The sequence below is a fragment of the Echinops telfairi genome, unplaced genomic scaffold (genome assembly GCF_000313985.2).
Source record: "Echinops telfairi isolate 266 unplaced genomic scaffold, ASM31398v2 ScPeMD7_35;HRSCAF=133_1, whole genome shotgun sequence".
In the NCBI taxonomy this organism is placed as follows: domain Eukaryota; kingdom Metazoa; phylum Chordata; class Mammalia; order Afrosoricida; family Tenrecidae; genus Echinops; species Echinops telfairi.
Window position 1 is genome coordinate 772,710 of NW_022103933.1, and position 11,116 is coordinate 783,825.

General features: G+C 39.9%; 1 protein-coding gene across 4 annotated transcripts in view; it reads left to right on the top strand.

Moving 5' to 3' along the window:
- The window catches only part of BMS1 (BMS1 ribosome biogenesis factor), an 83,444-nt gene extending 73,510 nt beyond the window's left edge, over positions 1-9,934 (top strand). For all 4 annotated transcript variants that reach the window (XM_004716769.2, XM_045290277.1, XM_045290275.1 and 1 more), the window contains 3 exons: positions 5,045-5,220; positions 8,186-8,347; positions 9,246-9,934. In XM_004716769.2, the coding sequence (XP_004716826.1) occupies positions 5,045-5,220; positions 8,186-8,347; positions 9,246-9,476 (569 nt within the window). In that variant the 3' untranslated portion in view covers positions 9,477-9,934. The remainder of the gene's footprint in view (positions 1-5,044; positions 5,221-8,185; positions 8,348-9,245) is intronic.
- The last annotated feature ends 1,182 nt before the right edge of the window (positions 9,935-11,116 follow it).

An 11,116-nucleotide genomic window follows, 5' to 3' on the forward strand; every position in this document is an offset into this window, starting at 1 on the left:
TGTCTTGGCCCACTGGGTTGAAGTCTGGTCCCCCTCTCCCTCTCCTGTGGAGATGTAAACAATACCCTACCCTTGGGTGGGTTACTGCCCTGTTCCCCTGCTACCCTTCTCACACCCCTCCCCCCCATTTTTAGTTGGCTGCTATACATATCCGTGGATTAGGTCTGGCCCCTGCCATAGTACCTGGACTTTACCCCAGAAATGTATGTATATATTGGATTTTTCCCCTTTTCCCTTTTGCATTTTTAAGCATACTTCCAAAATGGCTTTACATACATGCAGGTCCACCAGCAGTGGATGAGAGTTACTATCTCATCACAGCCCTTCCAACACTTGGTACGTTCTGATTTTTTGAGTTGGGTGTAAGGTGGCATCTCATAGTTGTTTTAATTTGCATTTCTCTTATGGCTAATGAACATTTTCTCATATGTTGGCCATTCGTATTTCTGCCCTTGTGAAACTTCTGTTCATGTTCTTTGCCCACCTGATCTGGGCCAGTATCCACTCCTTTTGTAGTAAAGAGTTATTCATCCTCCAATTGTTTGCCCTGGAATTCTTAATAATCCTTTTGTTGACTTTCAGCCTTATGGCATAGTAGTCAGAGAGAGAAGCCTGTATCATCTCTATGTGCTTGATTTACAGATTTGACTTGTGTCTCTATGTTGTCTTTGAGTATGTGCCATGTGGACTTTAAAAGAATGAATTTTTTTGTATTTGGTTAGAGAGCTCTGAAAATATCTTATCAGGTTAAGTTGTCTAATTGTAATGTTTAGATCTGTAACCTCCTGATTCAGTTTCTTTCCCTGTGATCTATCTTTTTTAGGGAGTGGTCTATTAAAGTTATCTACTATAATTGTTGAGCCTGTGTTTCTTTTTTCATCTTTTGGAGCTTTTGATTGATGAATTTCGTAGCTTTTGTGGGCACATAAATATTATGTTCACTGGTTCTTGGTCTACTGTTCCCTTGAGCTTTATACAGTGTCCCTCCTGTCTCTTTTTATGGCTTGCACCTTGACATCAATTTTGTCTGAGATTAAGATTGCAACCTTGTTTTTTTTAAATGCCATTTGCTTGGTATATTTTTTTCCAGCCTTTGATGCTCAGTCTATTTTTGCCTATAATCTTGAGATGTGTCTCCTGTGGGCAGCAGGATTGTGTTTTCTAATTCAGTTTGCTAGCCTCTGCCTTTTAATGCCTGTGTTCAGTCCATTGGTATTCAGATTTATTACATCCATTTGTGGACTCCGATATCATCTTTTACCTTTTGTGTTGGGTGTTTTCCTACCTCTCTGTGTTAGTCTGGGTGTATTTGAGAAACAAGTCCACAGAAACTCTTATGTGTATAAGAGAGAGATTTATATAAAAGGTAAGCATCCCAACCCAGTCCAGTCCAAGCCCAGAAGTCCAATATTAGCGCATATGTCTGACACCAATCTACAAAGCCCTCCTCAAACTCATAAAACACAAGCAATGACGCCAAATGTAGAAGGAAAGGCAAATCAGTGAGCGTGTAAGCATCTCAGCACTGGCAGGGGTCTCCACTGGCGGCTTCTCCAGCACCTAGGGCTCCATCAGGGTAGGTCCATGTGGCTTCTCCTCAAGGATGTCTTGCAGGAAGTGAGCCTTCCCAGCTGGGGCAGAGAACTAGCTAAGGCAGCCACACACTGGTCCGACCATCAGAGCTAGAGACCAGGCAGGTGGGGCTCACCAAGGCATTTATCTCTCCACCTTTAATCCCACATGTGGTCGTTGCCCAGGTGGCAAAATAAACCTTAACTATTATACTCCCTTTGCATTTATCTCTCCACCTTTAATCCCACATGTGGCCGTTGCCCAGGTGGCAAAATAAACCTTAACTATTATACTCCCTTTCTTATCAGTGTGTTGTGTATGTGTTTCATTCTTTCCACCATTGAACCATTGCTATCTTGGGGGGTGTTTTCAATTTGTTGACCTCTGGGTGAAGTTGCTCTATGTGGTGGTCTTTTAGTTGTGCTCAGGGAGTGTTGTTCTTCTGCCCATACTGGCTCAGGAAGGATATTTTGTAGGGCTGGGTTCTTTTAACATATTCTTTTGAGCTTTTCCTTCACTGGGAAGACTCTTCTCCCATCTGTTACGGACGAATCACGAGAAAACTCGTGATTTCTACACGCTGTCTTCAGATGCCATCTGCTTGGTTACATCAGTAGTGAATGTATCAAACTTGATTGTCTTCATGTTTTAAATAAATATGACAAAAAGTTGATGAGATGTAAACCTATTTATGGTTTAATGCAAAAAAAACACCTAACAGCTGAAAAAATACACGGCCACTTGGGTAAGTTGGCAAAAAAAATATCTGGTCTTTAGTGTGTTAAGAGATAATTTGGTTGGATAGAGTATTCTTGGGTTTGTGTTATTTTCCTTCAATTTTATGGAATGTTACTCAGCTCTCTCCTCTTCTTCATTAAGTCCGCTGATAGGTGTGAGCATACTTTTATTTGGGTGCCTTTATGGGTGACTGTTTCTCCCTAACTTCTCTAATGATTTTCTCCTTTACCCCAAAGTTGGATAGTTCAGCTATTATATGTCTTGGTGACTTCTTGGGGTTCACTCCAGCTGATCTGAATGATTGCTTGGTTTTCATTCATTAAGCCCCTGGGGAAGTTTTCCTTTAAGAATTTCCTCTCTGTTTTTGCTGTTGACTTTGTTATTTCTTGTTCCGGTAGTCCAGTTATTCTCCATAGTGTCAGACATGGCTTGTTCTTCCTCTTCATAGCATCAGACATGGCTTTCAAGTTTTCTTCTGCGTCTTGATTGTCTTACTTGACTGCCTTTCCTGTTTGTTGTCTTTTAGGTCACCAGTGTGATTCTCTGCCTCCTCAACTCTTTTGGTGAAGTCTGTGAATTTGCTACTGACTTGTATTATCTCATCCCTTAGGTCTTATATTTCCCTTTGGTGCATGACCTTTATCTCGTTGCTTGGTTCAGGACTTCTTCCAACATTGCCTTTGTTTCTCTTCTGTTTTGTTGAGGTTGTTTGGGCTGGTTGGTGTTTGCGTGTCATTTTAGAGGAGCCCGGCACCACTTTCCAGAGAGTCAAAGAGCACTGAGCTCTCTAGGAGACTTGTATGAATACTTCTTTGAACTGCTTACAGCTAACTGCACTGGGGCATCGGTCTTTATTTTCCCATGGTTTCACTGTTTCCATAGCCAAACAGTATTCTGTTATTTGGAGGGCAAGTTTGATGATCCTCTCAGGGGACACTATTTGAGTCGTTGTGGGCCCACAAGGATGATGCTCCAGTAAATGATCTCCCAGGAAGCCATGGTGGTATGGCCCATAGTGGCTTGGAGCACCTCAGAAGGTGTGCTTCGGGGGGAGGGGGGGGGTGCCCGCTGCAATGGGAGTGCCGTGGAGGGTGTGGGGGTGGGTGTTCCCACTTTGGTGTTGAGCACCACAGATGGTATGTGGAATTGCCTTAGTTTGCAAGATCGCTGCAGAGGTCAGGCAGAGGTTCTCACAGCAGTGTGGAGTGCTGGAGAGGGCCAGTGAAGCTCCCTTATGCCATGTGGAGCACTGCAGCAGGCAGAAGTTCCCTCACCCACATGTAGGGCTGTGGTGGACAGGCACGTGTCCCAGAGTCACGCAGAGCACCACAAAGGGCAGGCAGGAGGTCCCCCAGCCACTTAGAGGGCCTTGGAGGGTAGATGGGAGCCATTTGCTGAGCGCCAGAAAGTGGGCAGGATTTCCCCAGCTGCCTGTAAGGCCACAGAGGATGGACGCGAACTCCCCCATCTGAGCTGGTGGAGTTGCCCTAGGTAGAAGGGAGTGGCCTGGAACTGGCAGTGGCATGTGAAAAGAAAGAGGGGTTGGGGGGTGGAGGGAGGAAACAAACAAATAAACAAACCTGAGCCCTTTGAGACTGTGGTAGGCAAGAGAAGAGAGAGAGAAAAATAGTAAAGAGATAGCTGAGCCCTGATCGCCTGACCATGGTTTAAACCCTGCCCAAAAGTGGCAGCAAACTGAGGTTGTGTTGAAGTAAAGCCCTTGGGCCAGTCAGAGCAGCCTGGCACAGGCTGAACTGTGGCAGGGCTAAAGCTAAGTACCAGTCGGCCTACACAGTGGCAAGCCAAAGGCCCACTAAAACCTAGTGGATCTGTGTCTACTTATCTTTATGCTATTTCTCCTGTGACCCTGAAGAATGGAGTTTCCCTCATTGGCTCTCCTGCACTGATTTCTGCAGAGTTCCACTTGGTCGCCATCTTGCTATAACTCCTAATCAGATTTCTTAAGAACTGTTCTCAGTTAAGACATTTTGAGCAGTGTACTAGTTCACTGTGGACCCCACCCCCTTTTAATTGATATATAATTAATTAACCACATAATTCAATAGTTTATATTAATAAGAGTTGTAATTCATCACCACAGTCAACTTCAGAATATTTTCTTCATTCTTATACCCATTACTATTAGCCCCAAATTCCTGTGCCATAACCCTATGAAACTGTTAATCTAGTTACTATCTCTATAGATTAAATTTTATTTCATCCCTTGTTTTAAGCCACACAGACTACTATTTAGGTTTGAGTGATAAAAAGTCTGGTGGGAGTTTTTTTTTTTGAGGAGGGTGTTTTTAAAGAAACAGACTATATATATTTACATAGTCCTTCTCAAGAAATGAAATCAACCACAGTATCTCATTAAAAGCTTCATATATGTGATTCTTTTTCTCACCCTCTTCCAGCCTTCTACCTTCTCTCCTCAATAACATATTCCTCCTCTCTTCCTGTCCTTAGCCCAGTCTCTGCCCTCATAGTCATCAAATTCTTATCTATCAATATATAAGCCATGTTTCTTTTTCTTTGATTTTCCTAATGAAATGGTGTTAAGTATTTATCTTTATAAAATTGACTGAGTTTGCTAAGCATAATGCTCTCTAGCTTTGCCCATATCTTGTGTTTAAGAGAGTTGTCATTGTTTTTTATTGATGCATAGTATGAATATAGCAGAGCTTGTTTATCTGTTCCTGTATAATATTAAAAGAATGTTTTCTTTTTTCAGATATTGTTTTCATGCGAACTTGGTATCCTGTGTCCATTCCAACCTTCTATAATCCAGTCACATCTTTATTGAAACCAGTGGGTGAGAAAGACAGCTGGTCAGGAATGAGGACAACAGGTCAACTCAGACTTGCACGTGGTATCAGACTAAAGCCAAGCAAGGATTCTTTGTATAAGGTACAAGTTATGTATGTATTAGTTAAGAGAACAGCATTTACTTGATAGACATAAGTCATATTAATATTTTTATACATATTTGTTAAATGAAAAAGGCAAGGTAGTGTCAGAGGTCCTCTAAGCCCACAAGGGAAAAGATCAACACCAGGCAAGGGCCGATTTTTATGAGGGGAGGTCAAACATCCTTCATCTCAACTTTCTTATCAGTTCGTAACACAAGCATTTCCACTCATGGCACTCTCCACTTCTCTGTTGGTTTCATAAACAGTGACCACACAGAACTCATAAACTGTACTCACAGTTACAGTGTCTATCAGAGAAGTAACAGGTTACAATTCAGCATTAGGAATGACTCAGGATGTAGTTCCTTCATCAGCTTTTCAGCTGTGCATGCAGGCAGGCTTCCCTCGTTCTCTCAGACTCTGCTCTGCTTGAGCAAATATTAAAAAGCTCTTTAGCTCTATTATTAAGTGTCCAGAGGCACCCCACTCTACCAGTAGCATTTTTCTGTTGCTGCTGCTTGCCATCTTGCAATATATCCAGTGTAATAGCTCTGTCTCCTGGGTCTAGGTGTATCTCAGAGCAGGGACCTTGGATCCAAAGGATCAATCTCACTCCTAACTCTTCGTTCTTGTGGGTAGTGAGGTGTACCCCTCTTCCTATCTTTTAATAACTCCATCTTAAGCCTAGTGGCGTGGCAAAACTGACTAATTCTTTTGTTAGGGCTTCATATACCTTCTTTTTATATGGTTCCACCCTCACAAAGGATCTAAGCACTTCATTTGCAATATTATAAACTTTGTACTATTCTGATTTCTTTCATTAAGTATCATAAAATTTATTCATGTTCTATATAATGGATATTCCATTTTACTACCAAATAGAATTCTATTATATGAGTATGTCACAGTTTATTCCTTTTGTTCAATAGACATTTGCACTTTTGTTCATTTTAAATGCTGATTGGTCTATGTGAGTTGTTTAGTGTGTTTGTTGTGCTTACATTTCTGCTGAATAGATTCCCTAACATGTAATTGTAGGTTATAAAGTTTGCGTGTATTCAGTTTTAGTGTATAATGCTTTGTTTCTCAAAGTCATACCAAGTTAAACTCCCACAAACAGCTATCAGAATGCTAGTTGGTCCACATCCATGCCAGCAGTAGTCTTCTTCACTCTTTTTGTTTTAGGGTTTGGGTTAGTGTCTACATTCCCATTTTTATTTAGATTTTTATCTCTGAGAGTGTCCTCTATTTTCTTGGCAGCCTAATTAATGAATTTTAAAAGGTTTTTTTGTTTTTTTTTAATCCAGGATATTTAGTTAATTTGTGAGAGGGTAGTTCAAGGCCATCAGTCATTTTACTACAAGCACAAGTCTCCCCCAGGCATGACTTATTCTATAAAATAGTAAACTTTGGGGTTATCTTATTTTTATTATATCTGCATTCTTTAATTCTAGAGCATAGATTCCTAAACAAATGATTGGATATTATTCTCTATACAGTGAATACTGATCTTGTTTTTAGTAAGGACCCAAGGGCAGAGCTTTCGACATATTAATAGTGTTTTGGCCATCTCATTTAATTTAAGCATAGGATTTAAATTATGGTGAAATTGGGATTCACTTGATGGCAGACAATTTTGGAAAATTTAATTTAGAATGTTTTTCCTTTGTGTTAGGCCAGGGTGACTAGAGAAATGAATCCAGTGACACTCATATGTATAAGGAAGAACTTTATATCAAAAAACAATCTTATATCAAGAAGTCAACTCAAGTCCTTAAGTCTGATAGTAGCAGGGGCTCTCTTCAGCCTCATGTAGATGCAGGCTAATGAAGCAGAAAGTTGAAGCGTGATGGGAAACGATCACAGACTAGTGGGTACATAGTCAAGTGGTTCCAAGGTCAGTGGAAATATGGCAGATCGCCAACAGCTCTCAAGATCTGGCCCAGATGGAGCCACCACTGGAGGCAGGTAAGAGTCCCAGAAGCAGGAAGGCAAAGGGCAGAGAGAGGGGGAGGCTCGCAGTTTCTTTCTTATAAGTAGGCCACACCTCCAAGGAGACATCATCAGGCTGTGACCTGATCGACAGGTTGGGTTCCACACCTACACTTCCATACAAATTCAAGTTGTTATAAAATCTTCCAGCTACCACAGCCTTCATCTATTGTTTAAATCTCCCTCAGCTGGCCTTCCACTAGAAATACTTAAAATATAGTAGAATAAAGCTAAACTTTTAATGAGATCAGAGGTGAACACTGTGCTAATTGGAAGAGCTGTGTTCTCACATTCAGAAAAGTGTATATTCACTACCATCTAGTCGCTTCTGACTCATAACAATCCTAATGAACAGAGTAGAACTGCCCTTAAAGGATACCAAGACTATAAATATTTATAGGAGTAGAAAGCCTCATCTTTCTGCTGCATAGCTGGTGGTTTTGAACTGCTGACCTTGTTGCAGCTCAATGTGTAACACTACTACGCTACTACACCTGACTCCAGAGAGAATTATATTCAAGTTTAAAATATATATATTTAAGTGAGATAATACTACCTCAGTGTCCAAAGCTTTGCATTTTTCATTAAAATAAATATGATGTGGAAATATGAGCTCAGAACAAACAGGAATAAACTGGTACAGTAAATCTTATGAAATAATTATCAATAAAATATACAAGGGGAGTTCTAAAGGTTTATAGATATGTAGAATGAAAAGGGACTGGAATTTTTCCATGAACTTATTGAAGTCCTCCATGTACGTTCCTTTGTTTTACTATTATGTTTGTCCATTGAGGCAGTCAGTATTAGATTGGTGATTGAATTCTTATTTCTGATGATGGTCAACAAAGTCTTGATGTTATTGATCTTATGGGAAAGTCAAGTCTTTGAAGATATCTTGCAAAACTTTTTAAATGCACTGAGAACATGGTTTTAATATGTTACACTCTTTGATTTATTTTTCTTTTCAGCCTATAGTGAGGCAAAGGAAACATTTTAATTCACTGCACATTCCAAAAGCCTTGCAGAAAGCTCTGCCATTTAAGAACAAACCCAAGACCCAAGCAAAGGCAGGCAAGGTGCCAAAAGACAGACAGAGACCAGTCGTCATACGGGAGCCTCATGAACGGAAGGTATGATGGATGGCTTACTCATTTACATGTGAAAACTGTTTTTCATAGTACATTTCAAAAAGAGGAGGGCCAGACTTTTGGGAGCACTAGACCTAGAAGTTAGGGGAAAGTGTGTGATCTATTCCCCTCTTTCGTTTAGTCATGTTCTGGCTTATGCATTTTAATAAGGAGGATCGTAATAGGACCTACCCAATTGATGAATCACTCTGCACCCTTTATATAACTGATGGGATTTGAGACAGAAACAAGCAAAACCAACATTTTTTATAAATTGTTAGTGTTGACAATACTTATTTCCTTATATATTATTTCTATTAAAAAATTGTGAGATTTAGATTTATATAACTGTACTTTGTTTAACCTTCAACTTTGTTTCTGGCTTTGGAGGAAAATATTTATCTTTTTTCCTACCCTAATACCAAAATCATGGGTGCTCACGTTTCTTATATAAAATGGTATAGTATTTGCATATAACATACACATGTTCCTCTTTATACTTTTAAATCATCTCTAGATAACTTATAATACCTAATATAATGCAATTGCTATATAAATAGCACTTTGTATGCTCCCTCTTAGCCTTTAATGGATAGCTTTGACCACGTAATTATTTTTTGCATTCCAATTATTTTCAATTTGTGGTTGGTTAATTCTATAGATATGGAACATTGGATACAGAGAGCTGACGATAGTTTGCTAAGTAAATATGCTTTTACTTTGATCTTCATGTAAATTGTTATTTACCAGTTAGGATATATGTTTACTAGGTACTTATTTCAGATTATAGATTAAGTCTAGTCTTAAAAAATCAATTGAGGTGGTTAGGTCCTCTGAAACTTAGATTTAAGCATGTAATAGCTGTAAGAATGTTCTGATACTCATTGAGTTTTCATATCAGATCCTTGCAGTGCTGGATGCTCTGAGTACAGTGCACAGTCATAAGGTGAAGAAGGCCAAAGAGCAACAGCATCTGCAGAATAAAGAGCACTTCAAAGTGAAACAAAAGGAAGAGGAGGAGAAACGGACACAGCAGAAAGAACTCAGGAAGAAGATATTCCGAATTCAGGGTCAGAAGGAAAGGAGAAATAAAAAGTCCAGCCTGAAAGGGTATGAGGAGCAGTTGAAGTGAGTCTCCAAGATGAGTAGGATGTCATTGGGATGTTTGTTTTTTTATTAAAGAAGGATTGTTTTAAACCTTAATAATACTTGTAAATAACAAGTCAGGTCACTTGAGCCCAAGAAAGACTATGCCTTTACAGTAAAAAATGAGAAAGACTCCTAATATGAACATCTTTTCTCAAGATTATATAGAGATAAAACAATGATACAATTTATCAGTTTTCTCTAGCTGCTTAAATGTTTTTTGGATGTATGCTACCAAATTACTATTAAAATATTTCTTTAAAAAATTTGTCCTAGTGGTTTCCATTAGGAATGAATGCCTTAAAAACTTGATTATGGATAATCGCATTCTCTACAACTACATTGTAGGTCTTGCAGAAGAAAGAAAAATATTAACTCAAATCCTCAACTTGAGAGTAAATTTAATAGAGGAGAGTATATGGTCATTTTTGGTTTTTGCCCAATACATACATTTGATTACTGATAGTAATGTGCATTTTATCTTGTGTGTGTTTTGTTTTGTTTTTATCACCTCCCTGCCCATGCTCACCCACTATCTTATATGTTTTTTTTGTTAGTATAAGATGGTGGTGTCATTGCCATGGGTAGGTGCCACTGAGTTGATTCCAGTTCACAGTGACACTTTGTACAACAGAATGACACACACTTAATCTTGTGCTATTCTCACAACTGTCATATTTGTGCTTGTTGTAGGCACTGTGTCAATCCATTTTTATTGAAGATCTTCCTCCTTTTCACTGTTGTGTTAGACAAGGTTCTCTAGAGAAACAAAACCAGGACACTTATGATTATATAACTTCTGTGGAACAGTTAGTATTCTGGAAGCCTGTCAATTCAGAAGGGTTGCTGCATCCAAGGTGAACGAAGCAGACAGCTGAATCTTCCCTAGAACAATGCAGGCAGTCCGGCCACAGGCAGCAAACAGCAGGGCAGGTCACCAACAGTCAGTCAGCAATTCAGGAGCTTAGCAAAACAGGCCCTGATGGGATATTAAACTCAAGCAATGCAAAACCACAGGACCCACCAGCCTCAAGCTCAAGCAATGTCTATACCAGCAGCGTGGCGAAGGAACCTCAAGCTCTAGCGACACAATCTACGGGTTGACTGTCCCACAGGTTAGTGTAGCTCACAAATTGAGGCAGAGAACTAGCTAAAGCAGCTACATGCTCGTCCCATCACCAGAGAGCAGGAGAGAGAGGGGCGGCCTTTTCGAGCCTTTTATCTCTTTGCCCTCTGATCAAACTGCGACCTTATTAATCCCACATGTTCCTATTGGCCAGGTTGGCACAATAAGTCTACCTATCATAGTATTCTCCAGGGACTGTTCCCCACTGAAAACATGTCCAAAGTATGTAAGACAGTTTCCTGGCATCTATGCCTTATAGGAGCACTCTGGACTTACTTCTTCTAATGCAAATTGGGTTGTCCTTATAACAGCCCATGGCACTTTCAATGTTCTTCTCTAGCACCATAATTCAAAGTTTGGTGAGAGGAGACAACCCTGATGCATATCTTTCCTGATTTTAAACCATGCAATATTCCTTTGTTCTAGTCACACAACTGCCTATTAATCCATGATAAGTTCTGAGTGATCATGATGAAGTGTCCTAGGATTCCCATTCTTCT